The sequence below is a fragment of the Ictalurus furcatus genome, chromosome 12, assembly GCF_023375685.1.
Source record: "Ictalurus furcatus strain D&B chromosome 12, Billie_1.0, whole genome shotgun sequence".
Lineage (NCBI taxonomy): Eukaryota > Metazoa > Chordata > Actinopteri > Siluriformes > Ictaluridae > Ictalurus > Ictalurus furcatus.
The window spans coordinates 16,642,239-16,668,373 of NC_071266.1; the positions used below are offsets into that span (position 1 = coordinate 16,642,239).

The 26,135-nt window shown below is 37.8% G+C and overlaps 1 protein-coding gene across 2 annotated transcripts; it reads right to left on the bottom strand.

Annotated features, from left to right (window-relative positions):
- Window positions 1-622: 622 nt before the first annotated feature.
- On the bottom strand, window positions 623-26,135 carry pip5k1aa (phosphatidylinositol-4-phosphate 5-kinase, type I, alpha, a). Of its 2 annotated transcripts, XM_053637332.1 has the most exons (15): window positions 25,837-26,135; window positions 19,744-19,826; window positions 17,079-17,113; window positions 16,865-16,954; window positions 16,044-16,174; window positions 15,748-15,865; window positions 13,840-13,992; window positions 11,838-12,137; window positions 9,833-10,026; window positions 8,560-8,652; window positions 8,406-8,454; window positions 6,451-6,535; window positions 5,392-5,574; window positions 5,018-5,051; window positions 623-3,487 (listed from the first exon to the last, which is right to left on the bottom strand). In XM_053637332.1, exons 2-14 carry the CDS (start codon window positions 19,787-19,789, stop codon window positions 5,032-5,034), a joined length of 1,497 nt encoding a protein of 498 aa, XP_053493307.1. In that variant the 5' UTR covers window positions 19,790-19,826; window positions 25,837-26,135; the 3' UTR covers window positions 623-3,487; window positions 5,018-5,031. The 2 variants fall into 2 exon arrangements, 1 of the variants encoding a protein (XP_053493307.1); XR_008387187.1 differs by having other exon boundaries at window positions 5,018-5,574.

Here is a 26,135-nt window from a genome sequence, read left to right on the forward strand (position 1 = left end):
GCAAACTGTGTACAGCGATTTGCTGACAAAGACGACTTTTTATGTAATTAAAGGTGCAATAGTCAATCTTTTTTAAAGCCATCAAAATCGTGTACTGTGTACGAAATTGCCAAATGTGAAGTATGAATGCATGTATATACGCATAGAATTATTATTTTTCTTTTCCTTTACCATTTAATCAACTTGATCACCAATACAGAAAAAAAAATCAATCAGAATTAAACATGTGACTTTAGGTTAATGTCAAAAGAAACTTCTCATGAACCAAAGCTTATCACATTATCTGTAAAACTGCAGGAATGCACAACAAGATGAATTCTGTGAATATAAAATGTCTTCCATCCATCCATTTATTGTTTGTACAGGTCAGCCTACACAGGGTAAATGCCAATCAGCCTACAATGCATGTCTTTGGACTGGGGAGGAAACCAAAGTACCAAGAGGAAACCTCCAAAGCACAGGGAAAACATGCAAACTCAGGGTGGTGGCAGGAATCAAATCCGTAACCCTGGGGGTGTGAGGCAAATATGCAAAGCCTCCTATAAACACCTTAACTCCTCAAATTCATTATCTATTCATTATCATCTGCAAACACACTAAGCATGACCCATTTACTTAACTATTGATTTGTCAGTTGCTTTTATTGCCCTCATTTTAAGGAGCTACACAAAGGTGACAAATTAAAGGGAAACAAAAACAGTATAAAGTGTCTTAGCAAGGTTTTGGGCCACCACATTATTTAAAAAAAAACAAACAAACAAACAAACAAACAAACAAAAAAAACTATCCTATATAATACATACAAACAATGTAAAAATATGCAGATTGTATTAAATGAAGATTCACCTTAAAACCAAAAGTCTGTTACATTGTATTTCGGTACAAATTCCAACTAGGAAACACCTCAGCATTTTTTTTTACTGTATTGCATAAACCCACAGGCAGAACTTATTAAAAGAAATGAAATATAGATAAATAGTCATTTTCCCAGGCTGCTTTCCTATAGTGGATTATTTATTTTGTTGCCACACAAAACTCTGAGATTATTTACTGCAAATCACATATGGCCATGATTGAATTCCAATTCAGCAGTAATTTTTCCTCAATGTTCATAAATCTTACTTTCTAAACAATCAAATATCAATATTTAAGGCACTATTAAAATATGTAAACTTTTCAAAGCAAGTGCATTTGTGTGTGTATAAAACAGTCTCTGTTATATCAAGGCTAAGAAAGGCTCTTAAAAATCCAATTTTGTCAAAAATAAAACAAATACATAACCCAAAAATAAAATGTTGATATCGTATTTTAAGGAAACTCAGACAGCACCATTTTGATAAACATTTCACAAGGCTTACTAAGATAGCAATAAGACAAAGCTGAAACAAATAGGTGTACTCTCAAATTTATATTGCGTATTTATCACATCAGGCCTCATTTATCACTCTTTTAGCAAAGTTGGGCGTAAATGTTTCCGTAAGCCAAATTGAACTAGAATTGTCTGCCAGATTTACAGCTGCCAGCTTTGATCACTTGTAAAGTGCAAATCGTGTTCCTGTCACAGCTTATTTGCATTTAGTGACACCCACAAACTCCATAAAAGGTCAAGTGCACAGAGCTGGGAGCATGAAATGAACAATCAGGGTAAAGCCTGAAACACAGAAGTGGAAATTATTTTGACTCACAGGTAAGCCAATAAAATATTTAACAACAACAACAACAACAACAATAATAATAATAATAATAACAATAATAATAATAAGTAAGCGCTAAATCTTCCATCAGCGGAGGCAGTTGTTAAGTTAAATTTTTCACAAAATTTTCCTGATGGTGCTCTTAGTCCCTGACCTAGGGAACTAGCATGAGGATGTTAAACCCTGTAAACCCAATACAAATAAACAATTTAACCCAATCATATATTCCAAATATAAAACTGCAGTAATCCATGCAAATATGATATGATTTGAAGTCGATCAAGTCGAGGTTTATGGGTTAATCTTCTTATAAGTAAATTTACACACACTCAGGAGCACGAGTAGGATACGAACGTGTTTCTGAAATCCTAACAATTTACTGACAAGCTTGATAAACGAGGCCCATTGTACCTGATTTTACACCGCACATAATATATTCATTTGCCTATTAAACTATACCTAACTTGAGATAGCTTTTTAAATAATGATTAAAGAAAATACACATCATGTAAATTAATTAATGGCAACATAATTCATGTAGCACATGCCAAATCACACACCCCATTTTCATCTCAATTAACATAGCCAGAAAGCTTTAGTTTTTATTATTTGCATACAATTATCTTAAAAAAAAAAAAGAAAAAAAAAGCTGAAGCAGAATGTACGCAAAGGAATATTTCTTAAGGCGTGAGCTCTGTCATTGAGAATAATAGTTAAATAGTTAACTATGCACATTTTATCTGGCAGGCATTGGTATACTATACTGATAGGTTAAAGTATTGTATAAGTCACAATATTTCTACAACTGTTTTCCAACACTAACTCCGAGTGTTCTTAAGATTAAATAAAGATCTGCTGTAGCGCTGTAATCTCGCTATCGATCTAAATGATGTCTCAATACCCTTACCTTAGCATTTACAGTATGTTCTGTATTTTACTGATCTAATGCAGCTGATTAGATCTTACATTTTTTTTTTACTGGATCTTTAAAACTGTAAAATGTTACAATTTTGAACAAATGTTTACATTTTTCCACATTTATTTATTGTTAAATAGAAGCATCAAATGAACTAATTTTTTTTTTTAAATGCAGCTATTATTTTGCGAGCAATTTGTTATCTTGTCATGTATATCGTGAATCAGAAACCGTGATGAGATATTTTCCACCCTACTCTGCTCTCTACAACTACATATTGTACACGTCCCTTAATACTGCGCCTCTCCAGAACATTTAATAGCGAGCAGACTAAATATTGGTCACACTGGCAAATGTACCTTGCCTTTTTCATAGTTAAAACTAGTCTGAATTTCCAGTTCCTGCAAATTTCAAACAAAATGTAATACTAAACACTTAAAAAAACAAACAAACAAAAAAACACCCTCTATCATCAACTTCATTAGTGGAATTGTTCAATCACAGCAGTCTGTTTCCCCTCTCCTTATTCCTAGCAAGGGAACCTTTACGGCTCAGTGTTAAACCATATTCATGAAAAACAAACAAAAACTTTCTATATAATTCTGCATGCAGTGTATAGAGGCCTAAAATAACAGTATTTCAAAGATTTCATATTTGGCATTTGTCATTGCTAACACACATCGTACTTTGCATAATGTCTTTTAGCAGCAACCCTGGATGCAGAAATCACCCAAGGAACACCTTTGTACAGCTTGTGTGTGCTTTGCTGCAGTGTAAAGTACTTTCTGTATCCTTTGTTTTTCCTCATACTTTATTTCTGCTGATGTCCGTCCAAAAAACCTTTGGCCGTCTCCCTTAAAGCAGTATATCTCTGTTCCTAAGAGAAAACAGAACATGATATGCTGATCTTTATCACTTCAGTCTTTCCATATCATTAACTAATACGCATTTCCTTAATAAAAGAATAAAACAACCACACAAGGCAAATAGTAACCCTGTGTATCTGTTTCCCACCTCTATGTTTAGGGGTCCAATAATGTCATGCTGGAACCCTATTGTATTTGTTAGATTATTTTTTTTTATTTGTGCAACCAAATATTGTATTTGTTAGATCAAATATTGTATTTGTTAGATTATTTCTTTTTATTTGTGCAACCAAATATGTAACGCATATAGACACAAAGTTTAATGGGTGGGCGCTGTATCTCACCCACTACTCAGAAAAATTAAATGACCAAATTCCTCCTCTTGGTGGTGCTATCACTACACGCACAATAATTAGAATCGAACCGTTTCCATTTCTGTTTGAATTTAAATGCGAAAATCTGAATTGGAAAGTTACTGTTTAGAATTTGCCTCATATCATCTGAAATGTTCAATCTGAATCTTCAACTCAACAAGTATGATCAATTTCTAAAAGCATTCAGTCTCCACTCTGTACAACCTTGGTGAGAGGAAAAGCATCTCAGAACGCACAACACGTCGAACCTACAACAGCAGAAGATTACCTCGGGTCCCTGTCAGCTCGAACCAGTCTGGCCATTCTCCTCTGACCTCTCATCAACAAGGCGTTTCTTCCACTCACACTGGATGTTTTTTGTTTATTACACCAATCTGTGTAAACTCTGCCCACCCCTGCTCTAATCTTATCCGGAAAGGGCGGGTGTGGGTGCAGGTTTTCATTCCAACTAAGCAGAAGCCACACCTGAATCTATTGAAAGCCAAGATCAACTGATTAAACAGGTGGAATCAGGTGTGCCTCCTGCTTGGTTGGAATGAAAACCTGCACCCACACCGGCCCTTTCCGGATAAGATTGCACACCCCTGCTCCAGAGACTGCTCTGTGTGAAAATTCCAGGAGATCAGCGGTTTCTGAAATACTCGGACTAGCCCATCTGGCACAGACCCCTAATAACCATGCCATAGTCGGAGTCACTGAGACGGCATTTTCCTCATTCGGATGTTTGATGTGAACATTCACGGAAGCTCTTGACTGACACGTGATTGGCTATACATTTTTCAATCAAGAAATATGCAGTATTAGCTGGTACCATAGGTTAAAAAGAGGTTTGAATGACCTAACATAAATTAAACCATTACTGTCCCCCAAAACAAATACCACAAGGGTAATTTCTCTAAAACTGGAAAAACTGACTCTTCATGTGCAACAAAAAGGGGTCAAAATGCCCTTAATAGGTTACTTACTAGTTCTCCCAGTTAGAATTCTTAGATTATTATTAGGAGAAACATTTTGTCCATACAAGTATGGAGGCACCAATGTGAATGTCATGTGCACAATGACACCGCTCACATGCTCACAGATCCGAAGATGCAGAAGTAAAATCAAGCCTGAGTCACTTGTGAACATGGCTATGAGAAGCACTCGTGTGCTGGGTATGAATCTTACCTTATTAGAGCAATTTAGCTTTTGCTATTCCACCCTGAAAAACATTGAGAGGTAGATTACACAGAGACAGCATATGTTTTACTGAAAAACAACACACACACACACACACACACACACACACACACACACCCCCTTCAGTGTGTTGTATCAGCTAAGTCTCTTGCAAGAGGGCTAGTAATGAGGTCCGGGCAAGGATCATTTTCTGGGAGAATAAATGCAAAAAAGTAGTACAGTGTTTCAAAGGAACATTTCTATTATTCATGTAGGAGGACTAAACAATTATTCATGGTCCACAGGAAGGCAGTCCTACATTTCTTGTCATCTTACAGCTTCATTGAATTGTACACACCAAATATCAGTGTCACCCAACTTACCTCCACTTCCTGGTGTCTCTGAGGTGGGGGACACAGCACTGGCGCTATCCTCATCTGGCTGAGTTTGTTCTGCATTTGTCTGCACTACCATAACTGACGGCTGACCAGGCTGGGTTTGCCCAGTGCTTGCCTTGCGTTGCCCCGTGAGGACTCCTCGCACCTTCTTAGGAGGGAATGTTTTTACTAGAGAGGAGAAAGAAACAAGAATTTCCTCCGTTTAGAGGTCCAAACACGTAGTGCTGAGACGCTATTGTTTTTCTTATTCGGATTCTCTGCCAAAACAAATCAAGTAGACCAACCCATAAGTGGCACAGACAAGAAATTTTGTCAATATGTCATAACCCTTCCTGCTACTCAGGCAACTGAGATGAGCCCAATCGGCCTAATGGTGGCACTGTGAACTGTGCGTCCTATACTCAAAATTATTTTCCCTCTTATTCCATGGCTTAAGCCAAATTGATTTAGGCCCTGCCCACTAATTTCAACCATGATGGATTTTTTCTTGCTAAATTTAATTTTGTGAACTAGTCCTAATATTTTTGGTGGACTTTCACACACATAGCTTCAATCTACTCAGCAGTGTAAAACTCGATAAATATCAAAAACAGTTTGACATTTGTAAACAATATGGCTGATACAGTAAAGTAGGCAGAGCCTACTTTACTCAAACAGCTGTAACTCATGATTGGTTGTGTGGATTTACACAAAATTTGAAAGGGATATACTGGACAAGCTTTTAAGGTCACCGGCAAAGTTGGGGTATTTTCATAGGTGGGGGCGGAACTAAGGCCACATAAGTATTTCTCAGGAACCACGAATGTTATCACGATGAAATTTGGAGTACTGCATCTGTACTGACCACTGTACTAATCTGTAAATGGATTTTTAATGATGACTGGGTTATTTCAAAACACATGGCAACTGTCAATCAATCAGCTTTCAGGAAGGCATTTCACAATAAATAATAATTCCAGTCACCTTACTACTAGACAATAAAAATAACCTGGATGAACGAAAACCTTAACAGACATTTGGAGACATGACATAACTTTGACTTACATGAAGACTTCCTGAAAACGGTATTGCACATGAACTTCTGGAAGCGGTCTGCATAGAAGCCAGGCCTGTGTACAGACACTGTATCCTGATGTAGAGAAGTGGAAAAAAAAAAACTTGCAACAATGCACAAATTTTTCCAAAATAAAGCTCTATATTTTGCTCCATATAAGTATGAAGTATTTCATATGAAAATTACTCCATGTATGTATGTATCTCTCTTGCATAATTATGCTATTATTCATGGAAGAACATTTCAAAATGAGAGATAAATTTGCAACCCTGCCTCACCCGGTTTAATCTGATGGTTGCAAGGGGAAAGTCAAAACACATTCCAAGATATAAGGATTTGGCTATGTAATGTTTTTGTGTCCTTAATATTGCCAACTGCAGTAACCAGGCACTGGGTGATGATTTAACTTCAAGTTAGCTCTGAGTGACAGGTTAATCTGACTGCTTCGATCCATGGGAAAATCAGCAATCTTTAAGAATTAAGGATTTAAAGTTTGCAGGTGACATGCTGGTTTACTTCTACCTTGGTAAGCCAATGCATGTTGGACAACAGTTTGCGAACAGTCATATCAGCAAGAAGAAATGTCACCATGTTTTCAACTCCATTGTCTGGAGTAGACTGTACTGAATGTATATGATGTATATGGATATATAATATATTTTGTAGGATAACATTTTATAACATAAAAACATTTTTAAAACAGTTTATGTCAAACATCCACCATATATGTTAATGGTGAATTAATTGTTACTATAAAAACTGACATATAGAACGAGTATATTAATATAAACAATTATACCACAGCACAGTTGAATTCTTGAATCTGATTGGTCAGAAGGTGCACGTTATTTCTGTGTACAACAGCATGGCTCAGACAATAGTTCAACAGACAATATTAGTGCACCCTTTCCATTACATTATTGCTTCTATAGTAACAGCACATGCACAGGGACCTGTTTGGTAGACGCTGCACATATTCGAAGACTAATAATAAACTGACTTTAAAAAAATTCAATAATAATAATAAAAAAAAAACTTGTTTAACGAAGAACAACATATAACTGAAAAAATGTTTTTTTTGTTAGGAGATGTGCATGTAACATTTATGGAAGGCGTTTCGAGCGTTAACACTTTGTAACAGTCATGCTGCTTTGTGAAGTTTCCCAGAATGGGAAAGTCTTCAAGACTGAGGCATTTCTGTTTTCTGTTAAATGAGTAGAGAGAGATCGAGAGAATGGTGAGTTTATCAACTACAAGCAAGTGATAATAGGAACTAATTTATCTCACGGATATTCCACAACATTAAATCTAATTATAAACCATTAAAAAGCGTGACATGTTCATTAATAAATGAATTGTTTGCAAATCTCTGTGGTATAAGCGAAACCATCCCAGCATGTATTATTTTTGTAGAACAGCATGGCCCATGTGTTATATGACTTGTAGCCAGCATTACTGTCAGAGGTACTGTTACAGAAAATTAATCAACACCTTCTGACCAATCAGATGTGAGAATTCAACAGCGCTGAATATACAGCAATTAAATAACACTGTAATATAAGAGGTCCAACAATTATACACTGTTAAGGACTTTGTGCTAAAATGATCTAAAGTCAGTAATATTCGATCCTTCTATGTGCTACCAAAGATTAGGATGGCTTGAGTAGATGGGACCCTTCTTTCAGAAATGAAAGCCTCTACAACTAATTTTATTTCAATTGTATTAATGTTATTCAGAACCTATTTCAGGCTCTCTGACAGTACCACTACCTGCTATGTAATAACTCTCCAAACATGTTATACTGTATATGTAATAGCTATGCATGTACTATAGCTGTTTGAAAATGCAAAAATTGTTATAAAGATGTTTTAAAGTGTACAGGCGAATTTTACTATCACTTGTCAACACTAATGTGTACTGTATAGCTGTAAACAAACCACATACCCCATCATGAACCAAGGCTTTCCACGAGTGCTCCAATTTTTTCACAAACCTAAACACATACAAAATGCCAAGATTGATACAGGTCTTAAAGAATCAACATGTTACTTGATTAAATAATAGCATCAAGAACGTAACATTTACTGAAGCCTCGTACCTGTAGGACTGGAGGATGTCAATGATACCAATAAAGATCAGCAATCTCTCCCCCTTTGGGTTATGTGCTGGCATTCCTCCTGTGCTGCATTGACTGGAAACACATAGAATACAACCATATATAACGATAAAAAGTCTGAGTTGATATGACCAATCGATGTCATAATACATGAAAGACTCCACATCATATCTGCATATAAACTATATGCAATGAGAAATAGGAATGATGCTAGACATTTTCAATAGCCTTAACACATACACCGATCCGCCATAACCTTAAATCCACCTGCCTAATACTGTGTAGGTCCCCCTTGTGCCACCAAAACAGTTCTGAGCCTTCAAGGCATGGACTCCACAAGACCTCTGAAGGTTTGCTGTGGTTTCTGGCACCAAGACGTTAGCAGCAGATTCTTTAACTTGGTCTGCAACACTGTTTAGGTAGGTGGTACGTGTCAAAGTAACAGCCACATGAATACCGGGACCCAAGGTTTCCCAGCAGAACATTGCCCCGAGCACCACACTGCCTCAGCTAGCTTACCTTCTTCCCATAGTGCATCATGGTGCCATCTCGTCCCCAGGTAAGTGACGCACACACACCTGGCCATCCACATAATAAAAAAAGAAAATGTGATTCATCAGACCAGGCCACCTTCTTCCATTATTCCATGGTGCAGTTCTGATGCTCACATGGCCACTGTAGCATAGGCACTCTGTGCTCTGTGGATATGCAGCCCCATACACAGCAAGTTGCAATGCACTTTGTGTTCTGACACTTTTCTCACATAACCAGCATTAACGTCTTCAGCACTTCGTGCTACAGAAGGTCTTCTGTGGGATCGGATCAGATGGGCTAGCCTTGGGCATCCATGACCCTGTCGCCTGTTCAGTGGTTGCCCTTCCTTGGATCACTTTTGGTAGGTACTAACCACTGCACCCCGGGAACACCCCACAAGACCTGCCATTGAAACCATCACAATTTGGCCCTTGCCAAAGTAGCTCAGATTCTTACGCTTTCCCATTTCTCCTGCTTCCAAACACATCAACTTTGAGAACTAACTATTCACTTGCTGCCTAATATATCCCACCCCTTGACAAGTGGCACTGTAATGAATGGTTTTAATGTCTGTTTTAACTGTCAGTGGTTTTAATGTCATGGCTGATCAGTGTATGTAAATCTCATCCTAAGGTTTATAAGGTTTTCAATTTTGTCCATTCCCAGACCAGGCATTTTATATTAAATAAAAGCTTTTCACACTGGTAAAGTTGTGTCTAACCTCTCACTGTACTGTGGTGCAGCCTTGCCCTTGACTTCCCCCTGGATCGCCTCCATGGTCGTGCAGTAAAGGGGCTTCTGGCCCTGATTCCTCTTCTGATCTGGCACTGGCATGGATGCCTCGTCTCCAGCCCGGTCCACATTGTGAATCCCCACCAGCAGACTATAGTCCATGATCTTGAAGCTCTGCAGCACCTAAAATGTAAACACAGGTTGCACAAATGAAGATCCTAAAGCAGTTGAATGTCTGATTTAATTTAGGTTATATGGTTAATCGATTACTAACCGATTATCGATTTGGTACAGTCGGGTCGATAAATATTTTGACAGTGACACAATTTTCGTGATCAAGATGTGATTGAAGTGTAGACTTTCAGCTTTAATTCAAGGGGTTTGACATTTTAATAGCCATTTTTACAGAGTCCCTCCATTTTCACAGGCACAAAAGTAATTGGACACACTAACAATTATAAATATAAGGATTGTTTTTAATACTTGGATGCAAATCCTTTGTAGTCAGAACCCACGGACATCATCAAATGCTGAGTTTCCTACACTGAGATGCTTTGCCAGGCCTTTACTGCAGACACCTTCAGTTGGTGTTTGTTTGTGAGTCTTTCTGCAGTCTCTTGATTGTAGACTTTGACAATGATGTGCCTACCTCCTCCAGAGTGTTCCTGACTTGGCTAGATGTTGTGAAGGGATTTTCTACACCAAGAATTCTGTGATCATCCCCTTCAGTTGTTTTACGTGGTCTTCCTTCTTTTATGGAATGTACAAAATTGTTGATTTTGGCCACTGCTAAAGCTTCTGCTATCTCTCAGATCGATTAATGTTCTTGGCCACATTACTCTCACTCTGTACCTATACTTGTTGATCCTGTTTTGAATAATTTGCCCAGTATCTGGTAAATCTAATTGATGTCTGAAGCAATCCTTGCAACTTGGTCATTTGTTTCTTACCCGTTTTTAAAGATTTTACTTACAGTAGTGCCTGTACATTCTATGTTTTCATTCACAAGTCAATCACCTTTGAACTTTTTTTTTTTTTTTACATAATACCACAACCAGGGAGGAACTAAGATTTAGTTTTTTTTTGCTGATCTGGTGAATACAGTGACCTTCTTTGTGCAAACAGAGGATGCTAGACATTTTCTCAAAACTTACTTCCCTCTTTATAGTCAATTTTGCAATTGCTTTTAGCCAGCTGGTCCCAAGGTAATTTAAAGTCGATGCATTTAGTTAATTACCCTCAATTTCATGCAGGTTCCCCTAGCAGAGCAACCACATGGTGTAGTTCCTTACATTAACTATGGACTACCTGTGATAATCAGGATAATCTTACAGTCCCCTCAAAACTATTGGAATAGTAAGGCCAATTCAGTTGTTTTTGCTATAGACTGAAGACATTTGGGTTTGAGATGATAGATGAATATGAGAAGAGAGTTTAGAATTTCAGCTTTTATTTCCTGGTAGATGTGTTAAACGACAAAACAGCACATTTTGTGTCAGACATGGTGTTGACAACGCAGTGAAATTCATACATTTGGCTAAATGTCCAAATATGTTTTGAGGCCACTGTATAGAGTCAAAGATATTGAAGTACTAATTATGTTACCCCACCTCTCTATGTAAATCTCCTAATGTGAGAATAGGACTTTAGGAGCTAAAAGTGTTCGCCCTATCTTCCCAAGTTCAAATCTTGACGATTCCACAGTCATCCGTGGATAGGAGTCAAGAGAGTAAAAGTGGCCACTCTCTTTGGGTGGGACTAATATCATTACTTTCTCTCCTGTTAATTACAGTAATACTAGCCTATCTTCAGCATCTGTGAGCTCATGTATGCGGAAGAGGGCAGATAGCACTTAGTGTTAACCTTCATCCTCCCCATTTAATAGCTGTTGTATTTTTAGGGGAAAGCTAGCTGGTGAGCGAGAATTGGCAGGTGACCAAATTGGGAGTTAAAAAACATGAATAGGGCTTTAAATACATGTTCTTTCCTCTCACCAGGCAGTCTCGTTGGATGGTCTTGCAGAGTGCATTGTAGTGATCTGTCTCCAGTAGTAGGCCCTCAGGCAGGTCTTGCATCAAGTCCAAGTCTTTATAGGTGGGAAGGCTCTTCATTCTCTCCTTTGGCGAAGCACGACGTTTGTACGTGGAGCCCTTCAGGTCGTATTTGAGGTGCATGGGCACAGCGCGTGGCAGCAGGTTGTTCATTACCACAAAGCGGATGTTCTTCCCTCCAGCCTGAATGCAGTAGAGCCCATAGAACTTTGGCAGCAGTGTACGCTTGTTTTGGTTCAGGTTCTGGAAGAAATTTTTTTTTTTGTAAATTAGTGAATTATATGTATTAAAAAAACCCTGAATGCACAGGAATATGCCAACCAATCAATCAATCATATGCAAATCCATATTTCAATTATGCATAATATTGTCAAATTCCAAATAGCCTCACTACAACTGAATATCACTGAAAAATGCTGCCTCACCAAGTAGCCTGGTGCTCTCACAATAAAGTCTGTCCCATTTGGAAGAGCTTAAGTTTTTCTTATTTTCAATATGACAAGTTTGATGGTACAGTAGCTTCACATGTATCTTTCTTAGCGAAGGCAATCCTATCATTTAGTTTGCTGTAAGAATTCCAGGTATGTGTCAAAAACATGGCAAATATGTATGTTTTTTAATTTACTTGTGTTGCTATGACAGTTTAAAAGGTAAGATAAGTACATGGAATTTTAATAATGGCACATTAGGTGGGGGGGTAAAACAACAGTCCCCTCCGAAACTTTGGAATGGCAAGGTCAATTCATTTGTTTTTGCTGTAGACTAAAGATATCTGGGTTTGCGCTCAAAAGAGGAATATTTGAGCTTTTATTTCCTGGTATTTATAAGTAGATGTGTTAAACGACATAGAACATTTTGTCTCAGTAGCGCTGAACATCTACTCTTGGTTTTAGTCATCAGTTTCACCTGTGAACACTGCATTGTTGTTAAAAAGGATAAACCAAGATGAACTTCAGAGAGCTGTCTATGGGAGAAAAGCAAGCTATTTTTGCAGTTTGAAAAGAGGGAAAATCAATCAGAGGCACTGCACACACACTGGGCATAGTCAATACAACAATTTAAAATGTCCTGAAAAAAAATGAAACCACTGGTGTACTGAGCAACAGACATTGAACGGCTTGCCCAAGGAAAACAACAGCTGATTACAGAAACATTGTGAGAGCTGTGAAGCAAAACCCAAAAACAACAAGATGCAAGCCACAGTAAGAATCAGAAAGCCAGACTGGAATTTGCAAAGAAATACAGAAATGAGCCACATATGTTCTGCAACCAAGATTAACCTCTACCAAAGTGATGGAAAGACCAAAGTGTGGAGAAAGAAAGGATCTGCTCATGATCCAAAACATACAAGCTTATCTGTGAAACATGGTGTCATGGCCAAGTCAATCAACCAGACTTAACCCAGTTGAGCAGCATTTCACCTCTTGAAAACAAGACTGAAGGGAGAAACCCCACCAAAACAAACAAACAAATGAAAGAGGCTGCAGTAAAAGCCTGGGAAAGCATCACAAAAGAAGAATCCAACAATTTGGTGATGTAAATGAGTTGCAGACTTGATGCAGTTATTGCAAGCAAGGGGTATGCAACCAAATATTAAGTGTTATTTATTTTAATTTACTTCGAGACTTATCTGTTCCTATACTTTTGCTTGTCTAAAGATTGGGTGGTCTGATACAAAAGGTTAAATGTTTTATGTTGTTTAACACATCTAGATGTAAATACCAGGAAATAAAAGCTGAAATCCATACCCCTCTTTTGATCTCAAACCCAAATGTCTTTGGTGTATAGCACAAACATCTGAACTGGCCTTGCCGTTCCAACAGTTTCAGAGAGGACTGTATCTCTCCCAAATTTCGTATGCACTGACGATAGCAAGATAGTAAAAATAGTTTCAAAGCATTGCAGACTAACAGAAAAACATAAGTCAGACACACATTTTTCTCACCATAAAGTACCCAGGCAGTAATTTTTGGAGGAACTCTGCTTCCTTGTGTTGGACAGTTTTAATGATGAACTCATCATCACTGGAGACATAAAATAGAGACCCACTTGCCCCAGGGTTTGACAGCTCTATCAAGGGATCGTTGCACAGAGAATTCTGCAGAACACACAAGCACATTCACAAATAAATAAATTTGCATTGTACAGACAGATATGTTTCCTCGCAACACCAGTATACAGTATAATGCACAAAACTGTGGCAGAAATTATTTAACAGTTCCATATTTTTAAATAATCTTTCAGTCGCAATATTTACATAAACAATATTTCATATTATCATATTTATAACTGGATGTGATTTTGAGAAGTCAGATTAGAGGTTTTTTTTGTGGGACTGGTTAGAAATTTGTGACCAACTAACATGGACAAAAAGACAAGCAAGAAGGCAGGTCAAGAAGGACAACTGTTCATTAATATCAGGGGATTGTTTATGTATCAGAACTGGAAGTTCAGTTTGCTTTTGGTTAAATGTGTCAATGTACTATACAACTGCACTGAAATTTGGTGCAGTATTAGGACATAGGCGCCAGAATTATTAGCACAGTAAAAAAAAAATGGCTTTGTGGATAAAATGCGATTAATCTGACAGTAAAATTAATTATGAGAGAAATCTAACATTTAACTGAAGAAAATGTGATTTAAGAATTTCAAAAGTGTTAAAATATTTGCAATGTGTTTCAGTGTGAAACTACAGGTGCATCTCAAAAAATTTTAATATCGCGGAAAAGCTAATTTTTCCGTAATTTAATTCAAAAAGTGGAACCTTTCATATTTTCATATCATTCTAGATTCATTACACATAAAGTGAAATATTTCAAGCCTTTTTTGTTTTAATCTTCATGATTACGGCTTACAGCTCATGGACATCAAAAATGCAAAACCTTATAATCAAGAAATTTCGACCTGAGAAGAACTCTAATCAGCTAATTAACTAATTAATGTTGCATTTGATTTGGAAATCAAGGTCCCAGAGTCTGGAGGAAGAGTGGAGAGGAGCAGAATCCAAGTTGCTTGAAGTCCAGTGTGAAGTTTCCACAGTCAGTGATGATTTGGGTGCCATGTCATCTGCTGGTGTTGGTCCACTGTGTTTTCTCAAGTCGAGAGTCGATTCAGCGTCTACCAGGAGATTTTAGACCACTTCATGCGTCTATCTGCTGACGAGCTTTATGGAGATGCTGATTTCCTTTTCCAGCAGGACTTGGCACCTGCCCACAGTACCAAAACTACTAATAACTGGTTTGCTGACCGTGGTATTACTGTGCTTGTTTGGCCAGCCAACTCGTCTGACCTGAACCCCATAGAGAATCTATGAGAGACACCAGACCCAACAATACAGACGAGCTGAAGGCCGCTATCAAAGCAACCTGGGCTTCCATAACACCTCAGCAGTGCCACAGGCTGATTGCCTCCATGCTACTCCACATTGATGCAATAATTCGTTCAAAAGGAGCCTCGACCAAGTATTGAAAGCATGAATTAACAAACCTTTCAGAAAGTCCACATTTCTGTATTATAAATTCTTTATTCTAATATTTTGAGATATGGGATTTTTGATTTCCATGAGCTGTAAGCTGTAATCATCAAGATGAAAACAAAAAAAGGCTTGAAATTTCACTTCACGTCTAATGAATCTAGTTTCTCGTTTTGAATTAAATTACAGGAAAATATTAACTTTTCCACTATAATCTAATTTTTTGAGATGCAGCTGTAAGCGAAATAACCACAAAGAACTTTTTTTTTGCCAATAATTCTGCCATGACTCTACATCACACAATAATAAACGCTGTAAGGACTATTTAAAACAAAATTGTTGTAGTGATGGAAGCAATGTGAAGTAAGTGGAGAACGTTACAAGGTAGTCAGCAGACTGAATCCCAAACATCTCTCTGAAGTAGCGGAAGGCCATTGGAGCATAGGTCTTAAACCTGAAGTCAACATGGCAGTGTCCAGGGGTTAAATTACTTCCCTCGCTTAATGTGAAAGAAAAAGAGAGAGAGAGAGAAATAAGGAACTGTTAGAGAGCAAATTCACTGAATAAACGCACATCCAGGACTGTACAAATTGCTGTAACATTATTTGCACAGCACATTTAAACACATTTATCATCATTATCATCACTTCATAAACACTACACATACAAGAGCACACCTGGGAAAGAAAATGCTCTCCACTACTTCAAAGTCCTGCATGAGAACATCTCTCTCTGGCTTCTGGCTCAAGCTGCCCACTGTGTAGTTGATGCCCAGCTGGATCGCACCTTTCAGGTCAGATGAAGTTGTCTAACAAGATAAGATGGATGAAATACATACTAGTGAGATGATCTAAGCTTTATCCCATACAATATATAGTACACTGTTCATGGCCTTTTGTAACAGTAACAAAGCACTAAATAACTGTCACTGCACATTGTTACAAAATGATCTCTGCTCAGGACAAACAGGGGACTCATGAACAACTATCACAAAACATAAAAACAGCCACTGATCATCCAGGTAACAAGAACAAAGTATTAAAGGATCAAGAGTATGTAAACTTTTGAACTGGTTCATTTGTGTAAATTCAGTTATTATTGAGTCTTGAACTATATGTAAACATGTGTTATGTGAAATATCTTATTCAGGGCAGTACAAAAAAAAAAATGCAATTTTTATGATTTCTCTTATTATTATAATTTTTTAATTAGTAAGATTAGGCAGATTCTGCAAGGCATATGATCTCAACTTATGACCTCATATATATTTGGTAAAAGCAAGCAAGTCTTAAGAGGAAGAAAAAAACCAAAAAAAACCAAACAGTACAGTTTCCCAATTTCTGAACTGGTACATAGACCCTGCTATGTTAAACAGTTAACTAGTTTTATATAAAAAAAAAAAATAATAACAAAAAACCATTGTGTAACTTGGTTCAGTGCCACAATAGCAACTGAGCCACTGTGTGTGGGTTTACATGAGATCTCCAAGCTTTCTTGCCTTTTTGTATGTAGTCTCTCCTGTGGGGTCAATCCCACGATGACCGATGGTTCTCTTATTGGTCTGCAATGAACTCACAGAGGTCTGGCCCTGGAAAGTGCAGTTATAAGAGCAAAATGTTTTTCACTGTTCCGAGAACGCAACTACACAATTTAAATGAGAAACAATGGGGTTGTGAAAGTACTGTAAAGCAGAAACTGAGAATGAATCTTACTTCAACAGATGCCATCCGAAGAGTTCCAGCAGCTCCTGTATGGGCGTAGAGAAAAATTTCACCAACACGTATAAGCATATAAGAACGCCTGTACACCTGCTCATTTATAAAATTAGCCTAACATGGCAGCAGCACAAGGCATAAAATCATGCAGATACCAGTCTTCAGTTAATGATCACATCAAACATCAGTATGAGGAAAAATGGGATCTAAGTGACTTTGACCATGGCATGGTTGTTGGTAACAGACTGCTGATCTCCTGGGATTTTCAAACACAACACTAAATAGTGTTTAGAGCTTACACAGAATGTTGTGGGGGAAAAAAAAATGCAGGGAGTGGTGGAAAATGTCTTGTTGATGAGCGAGATCGGAGGAGAATGGCCAGACTGGTTCAAGCTGACAGGATGGCTACTGTAGCTAAAATAACCACTCTTTACAACCGCTATGAGTAGAAAAGCATTTCAGCATGCACAAAACGTCAAATCTTGAGGCGTATGGGTTACAACAGTATTAGACCACATCGCGTTCCACTCCTGTCATCCAAGAACAGGAATCGGAAGCACTGGCTTTAACTGAAGAGTGTGGTTTCAAACTCTATTTGTTCTTTTGGAATATCTGGATATTTGTAAGTTTTAGAAAGAACAGTTAGTTACCAAATTGTTCTGACTCACAAAATCAAAATGTACCTGTACAATCTAAACCTATTTACATAAAACAAAAATTATGAGCACTTTAGTTGTTAATTCCTCTGAGGAAAAGTTTAGCTTTTTACGTCTTTTCTTTTTATGTCTCTTGCTTAGCCCTCAAACTAATTCTGTCCTACTGATTTTAATCTATAAAAATTTGCATCTTAGAAGGAGCAGACAATCATTGAGAGGTAAACACACTGAAACAAATAAACAAACAACAGTTCCTGTTGAGTAAAGTGTTGCACTGACAGTTAATGCACTGCATGCACAAACACCTGCCCTGTGGTCTTTGATTCTCTGGGTTTTTTTCCTCCTTGTAGAACCACAACACATCTGCGCACGCTAAAAATATCAGCAGAAAAGCACTATAGGGACCTTGCACACAAGCATACTGACACATACCCATGCATTTGTACCTCTCTGAGGAAAGAACCACCTCCTCCATAAGAGAGTAACCACATCTGAAGGACAAACATCAAACTAGTCATAATGACATTTCTAATTGCTCTACTGTAATCCACTACAAACCTTCTGAGAATTACTCTTTAAAGAAATCTTCGGAGTAAAAAATTGATATAAAAGCAACCCATAGAGAGGAGCAGAAGTAATACTGAAGTAATGCTGCATTCAAATTAACGCAGAAATGTAATTCTGAACTTGGACTTACATCATTTTTGAGCTTGGTGTGTTCAAGCTACAAAATGGGAAACACATACAGAAAACGCCTTCATGGAAGTGTGTGTTTTGTAAGCAACAAGCTAGCAAGCTACAGTTAGTGATCATCAGTTTATGATGTATTTCACTTCTCAAAACAGCAAACTGTATGCTCAGTGTTACAGATTTTACCAACTAACGTATCTATGTTGATTGATCTAAAGTAAAAACTACAAACTCTTTAGTAGTAGAGCGGCCATGTTGAACCCGGATGCTGAGGTAACCGTCCTGGAATTTCGAGTTGAGGGGGCATTTTCTTTGTTTTTTAACAAAACTTTGTCTAGTCCGAGGATGGAAATTCCGAGTTAAGAGCGTGGTCGAATGCAGTATTAATCCTAGGAGTAAATCTTAAGCATTAAATGTGCCCACAACACAAACCTTAGAGCTGAGTCAGTGAAAGGGAAAAAACCAATGACAAAAAACAGGAAGGGTATATTTAGGTCAACCAGACTAGTAAGAATGAGAAAATCACCAGAAGATAGTGGAGGAGATTAAGGCATCGTATCGTGATGTCTTGTGCACCACAGAATAGTATGCAATATCATAATGCTGTACATGGATAGCAGCATTATTTAAAAAATAAAAAAAAAACAGAATAGCTAAAATTGTTAATTCTGTAACTGGAGAACTCCAAAAGAGCAGTTATAGGGATAGCGACAACCTGGGATCCAGCGCTTCTGCAAGTCTAAGAGCCAAATCCAATCATACTGCAGTTAGACAGGAGTACACACTGAGTAACTGGCCTATAAACAGAAGATATGTACAGCTGAAATGTGCTGTTATTTAAATTTACTATCCTCATATTACATCGTGCCATTTTACAGAGCAAGGACACATGAATAGAGCAGCCAAATATAGTGTGTAAATAAAGGTCATGGCTCAATCAGCCAGAACGTTTAATTACTACTTAAATCTGTGTTGAAAGACAATAAAACTGTTACTGACCTGGTAAGTGTTTATCAGAACTGTATTTTCTATTTGTCTCAGTGCTTCCACCTTTCAACAACTCTTAACAGTTAGAGACCCCTCTGAAGCACTGAGGAAAAAGCCTCACCCATTTAAGACTGCACTTAAGGCTTAAAAAACTGAAGACAAACATGTTACTTTCACACATACCAACCCAGATCATTAAACTGAAGAAGTGAAGTACAAAAATATAGTTGGGAATATTTTTCAATAAAGTTAAATCAGCCATTGTTTCTGCATGTGCAAGTAAAGACCAGACCTGTGATTTATTTTTTCTCTCCAATGTTGACACTTACTAGTGGAGTTTACTCCCTCGGTGGAGACTGGACCAGCTGTAGCCATCCTCTGGAGGAAGTTTCATAGGTCACTTTCACTTTGTCTAGAATCCGAAGCAGAAACATTTTCGTTTACATACAATGTCTTGCATAAGTATACAGTCCCATCTGAAAGTATTGGAACAGAAATACCAATTCTATTGTTTTCACTATACGTTGAAGACATTTGGGTTTGAGATCAAAAGATTAATATGAGACGATAGATCAGAATTTCAGCTTTCATTTCCTCATATATACATCTAGATGTGTTAAACAACTTAGAACATGACACCTTTTGTTTGAAGCCACCCATTTTTTCAAGTGATGAAAAAAGTATTGGAACACATGACTGATGTGTTTCTTGCACCCAGATGTGCCCTGTTAAATGGATTGTTTAAAGAATTAATACCGTTTAATGTCTGCTCTTGGTTTGAGCCCTGGGTTTCCCCTGTGAAGTCTGCATTTGTTAAAATTATAAACCAACATGAAGACCAGAGAGCTGTCTATGGGAGAAAAGCAAGCCATTTTGAAGCTGAAAAAAGAGAAAATCAAACAGAGCCAGTGCACAAGCAATGGGCATAGCCAATACAACGATTTGGAATGTTCTGAAATAGGAAGAAACCACTGGTGTACTAACAACCAGACATGGAACAAGTCAGCCAAGGAAAACAACAGCAGTTGATGACAGAAACAGGAAACCTTGTGAGAGCTGTGAAGAGAAAACCATTAGTGACATCAACAACAACAAGGCAAAGGTATCACAATCCACCGTTTGAAGAAGACCGTGAGTAGAAATATAGAGGCCATACCACAAGATGCAAACCATTCATCAGCAGTAAGAATCAGAAAGCCAGATTTGAATTTGCAAAGAAATACAGAGATGAGCCACAAAAGTTCTATAACCAAAATTAACCTCTACCAAAGTGATGGAAAGGCCAAAGTGTGGAGAAAGAAAGGATTTGCTCATCATCCAAAACATACAAGCTCATCAGCCAAGCATGGTGGAGGTAGAGTTATGGCTTGGGCCTGCATGGCTGCTACTGTAACAAACTCACTAATCTTTGTTAGTGATGATGTAATTCATGATGGTAGCAGCATGTATTTTCTTTACACAGATATGCAACCAATGTAATTGGGAGGAACTTCATTATGCTGCAAGAAAATTATCCAAAAAGCACTGCTAAATCAAGAAAGGACTTCATCAGAGGGAAAATGTGGAAGGTTATAGACTGGCCACGACAATCACCAGACCTTAAACCAGTTGAGCAGCATTTCACCTCGTGAAGAGGAAACTGAAGGGAGAAACCCCCAAAACAAACAACAACTTTAAGAAGCTGCAGTACAAGCCTGGAAAAGTAACACAAAAGAAATATGCAACAGTTTGGTGATGTCAGTGGGACACCAGTTTGATGGAGTTATTGCAAGCAAGGGATATGCAACCAAAAATTAAGTGTAATTTACTTTAAGACTCTCTTTTCCATTAATTTTCCTCACCTAAAAATTGAATGGTCTGATACAGAAGGTGCCATGTTGTTTAACACATCTAGATGTAAATATCAGGAAATGAAAACTGGAATTTTAATCTATCATATATTCATCTTTTGATCTACCCACATGTATTCAGTGTATAGCAAAAACTATATATTTGACCTTGCTGTTCCAGTACTTTCAGGGGTGACTGTAGTTCTAATGCAACAAGTTGCCATCAGAACATCCACCGATGAAGGCACAACCGACATGGCGCTGGCATACATAGTCCCCTATGTATGGAGACTTTTGGGACACACCGTATTAATGATGATCGGTTTATGATGTACAGTGCCTTTCACTAATATTGGCACCCTTGGTAAATATGAGCAAAGAAGGCTGTGAAAAATTGTCTATTGTTTAACCTTTCAATATTTTGTTTTTTAAAAATTCACAAAAATACTCTGCTCTCATGGATATCAAACAATTGCAAACACAACATGGGCTTATCAAAAATAAATAAATAAATAAATAAATAAAAATCTTTGTTAAATGTGTGTGCCACAATTATTGGCACCCCTATGTATTTGTATGAAAAATATATTTGAAGTATATTCCAACTGATATTTTAAATTGTTTTAGTATACCTCAGTGACTAGGAACAGGAAAGTGTTCAACCATGACTTCCTGTTTCACAGGGGTATAAATATGAGGTACCACATAGGCCAAATTCCCTTAGTTATTCATAACAATGGGTAAGACCAAGGAATATAGCTGTGATGTGCGGCAAAAGGTTGTTGAGCTTCACAAAATGGGCAGTGTCTATAAGAATATAACAAAAGCAATGAAAATGCCCATTTCTACCATCAGGGCAATAATTAAGAAGTTCCAGTCAACTGGAAATGTTAAGAATCAACCTGGCATTGGCCATGTGTCTATATTGTCTCAACACACTGAAGAGTGGCCAAATGGCCAAAAAATCTCCAAGGATCACAGCTGGAGAATTCCAGTAGTTAGTTGCGTCTTGGGGTCAGAAAGTCTCCAAAACTCCAATCTGAATCACCTACATCACCACAAGTTGTTTGAAAGGGTTTCAAGAAAAAACTCTCTACTCTGATCCAAAAACAAACTCAAGTGTCTTCAGTTTGCCAGACACTACTGGAACTTCAAATGGGATCGGGTTCTATGGTCAGATAAAACCAAATTAGAGCTTTTTGGCAATAAACACCAGAGGTGATTTTGATAAAAACAGAGAGGTAGTCACATGAAAAAGTACCTCATGTACACAGTTAAATATGGTGGTAGCTCTTTAATGTTTTGGGTCTGCTACTCTGCCTTTTCTGGACCTGGACATTTTGTTAGGATGCATGGCATCATGGACTATCAAATATAAACAGATATTAAATGAAAACCAGACTGGCTCTGGCAGAAAGCTTAAAATGGTCTGTGGTTGGATCTTCCAGCAGGACAATGATCCAAAACATACAGAAAAATCAACACAAAAATGCTTTATTGACCACAAAATCAAGGTCTTGCCATGACCATCCCAGTCTCCTGAGTTGAAACCCATAGAAAACCTGTGGGGTGAAGTAAAGAGGAGAGTCCACCACCATGGACCTCAAAAGATTCTGTATGGAAGAATGGTCTCAGATCCCTTGCCATGCATTCTTCAACCTCATCAGGCATTATAGAAGACTCAGAGCTGTTATCTTAGCAAAGGGAGGTAACACAAAGTATTGACTAATGGGTGCCAATAATTGTGGCCCACATATTTAAACAAATTTTATTTTTTAGATAAACCGGTGTTGTGTTTGCAATTGTTTGATATCCATGAAATGAGAGTATCAAAAGGTTAAAAAATAAAGAAATATTTTCACAGCCTTCTTTGCTCATATTTACCAAGGGTGCCAATATTAGTGGAGGGCACTGTATTTACCTTCTCAAAACAGCAAACTCTGTGTTTAACCAGTTAACTTGTCTATGTTAACCGACCTAAAGTAAATACTACTATAAACACTTTTAAAGTAGTAGAGGAGCAGTAATGCTGAAGTAATGCTGAAGTAATGCTCCATTCAACTTAACTCAGAAAGATAACTCTGAACTTGGAATTACATAATTTTCGAGCTTGGTGCATTCAAGCTACAAAATGAGAAAAAGCCATACAGAAAACGCTTCCATGAAATTATGTGTTTTGTAAACAACCAGTTAGAAAGTTATTATTAGTGATCATCAGTTTACCCTAGGTATTTACCTTCTTAAAACAGCAAACTGTATGCTCAGTGTTACAGATATAACTAACTAGCATGTCTATGTTGATTGATCTAAAGTAACTATTACTATAAACTCTTTTGTAGTAGTGTTGTAATATACTATTTATTTCATGTTCACAGCATGAGCGGCCATGTTGAACTCAGATACTGAGGAGACTGTCCTGAAATTCCGAGTTGAGGGTTTGGTTTTTCCTAGTCCGAGGATGGAAATTCTTTAGTCGAACACAGCATTAATCCTAGGAGTAAATCTTAAGCATTAAATGTGACAACTGTATATGTACTTTTAACGCACTGCATGCTCCACTGAATCCAAACACAAAGCTTATAGCTGAGCCGGTGTAAGGGGTTAAAAAAAATAACGGAGTGTATATTTAGGTTAACCATACTAATCAGAAGAATACCACCAGAATATGGTGCAGGAGATTAATGCGCCATATCATGAGGTCTTGTGCACCAGAGAATAGTATGCAATATCAAAATGTTAAGTGTTAGGTACTTTAAGATTATCTGTTCCATTACTTTTGCTCGCCTCAGGTGGTCTCCCACAAAGGGTGCCATGTTGTAAGTTGTTTAACGCATCTAGATGTAAATATCAGGAAATGAAAGCTAAAACTCTGATCAGAGTCATCTCACATTCATCTTTTGTTCTCAAAGCCAAATATATTCATTGTATAGCCAAAACAACAGAACAGGTCTTGCCATTCCAATACTTTCAGAGGGGACTGTAGTTCTAGTGCAACAGGTTGCCATCAGAAGTCACATAACTTGTTTTGATAGCTCCTTGGTCTATATGATGCTGTTTGTTCAGGTATGTCACCTAACAAACTCCGTGGCCTTCCTGGAATATTGGTATCACGTGACACATGAGAACTCCATTCATCCATCTTCCATACCACTTATCCTCCTTAAACAGGGAGAACATGCAAACTCCACGCATGCAGGGCAGAGGCAGTATTTGAACCCCCAACCCCAGAGGTGCAAGCCACTGTGTCCCCCCTCCATTCACCTAATTATGTGAATTCTGATGGCAGCTGCATATTCCTTCAATATTACATGCTTGTGTATTTTGTGTAGATTCATGACATACACTCAGTGGACACTTTATTAGAAACACTTGTACATTTATGCAGTTATCTAATTAGCACAATGCATAAAACCATGAAAATACAGGTCAAGAGCTTCAGTTAAAGTTCTTATCAAACATCAGAATAGGGAAAAAGTGTGATCTCTGTGACTAACTGTGACATGGTTGTTGGTGCCAGATGGGCTGATTTGAGTTTATTTGATTTGAAACTGCTGATCTCCTGGGATTTTCACACACAACAGTCTTTAGAGTTTACACAGAATGGTGTAAAAAAACAAAACCTCCTGTATGCAGACGGTGTGCAGGCTGAAACACCTTGTTGATGAGAGAGATCAGAGAATGACCGAACTGGTTTAAACTGACAGGAAGTCCCATAGTAACCTAAATAAAAACTCTTTACAACCGTGGTGAGCAGAAAAGCATCTCAGCATGCACAAAACATTCAACATTGCAGTAGATGGGCTACAACAACAGAAGTCCACACCAGCTTCCACTCCTGTCAGACAAGAACAAGAATCTGAGGCTATCGTGGGCACGGACTCACCCAAACTGGACGGTTGAAGAATGGAAAAAAGACCAGGTGATTTTTATTCTAATCTTCAACTGTCCAGTTTGGGTGAGTCTCTGGCCATGATAACCACAGATTCCTGTTCTTGGCTGACAGAAAGGGAACCTGATGTGGTCTTCTGCTGTTGTAGCCCAGTCGATTTTGACAATGGGGAAAAAAGGTAATGCTGAAATTTAAATTATGAGCACATTAAATTGTGTTTTGACCTTATACGCTTGTAAATCTATTGTATGAGACCTCTCAAACAAAACGTTTCAAAACCACAACAGGTGCGCTTTAATAGGCAAATATATCTATGACGTCATCCAACGACTCCTAGTGTGTTTTAGCTACTTTCCCTTGAATCGAGTTTGCAACATTGCCATTGAAATATTTAAATTTCAACTACTGTCTAGACCATGGATGCTAGCTAGCTACCTGGTTTCAAGACGTTAGATTTCTTGTTGTTGTTGTTAACATGATACACTCACTCACAAACCGACCGAATACACACGTAATCTGACTGGTTAGATTACTAATGAAAACTCTTAGCTAGCTAGCAAACATTTAACACTTTACTGCTCCAAGCGTCTAGCCAGTTTGCTTACACATCAACTCTTGGTCAGTAGATGAAGTTAAATATGTTTTACAATGAATAACTTGCCAAACACACAACTGTCTCAGCAAGTCACACGTAGTCGGCTAACCTCTTCTTGCTGATAGTTTACTCTTGGACTTGTTGACTCCACCGTGAAAGCAGGATAATTCCAGCCGCCGTGCAAAGTTGTGTTTGTTTTTCTTGTAACTTTACACACACTCCTGTTGATAGTCTTCTTCTTCGTCTTTTTCTTCGTCTTCTTCTTCGTCAAGGCTACACCCCTAAAGCGCCATACTTCTCCGCATTATTTTTCAGTGGCATCCATTTCCTTCTTTTTTCTAATAACATGCTCAAAAGTCTGCTGTTTATGTTTTGAAATCTATGATGCGCCATTCAGTGGTTGTTCAT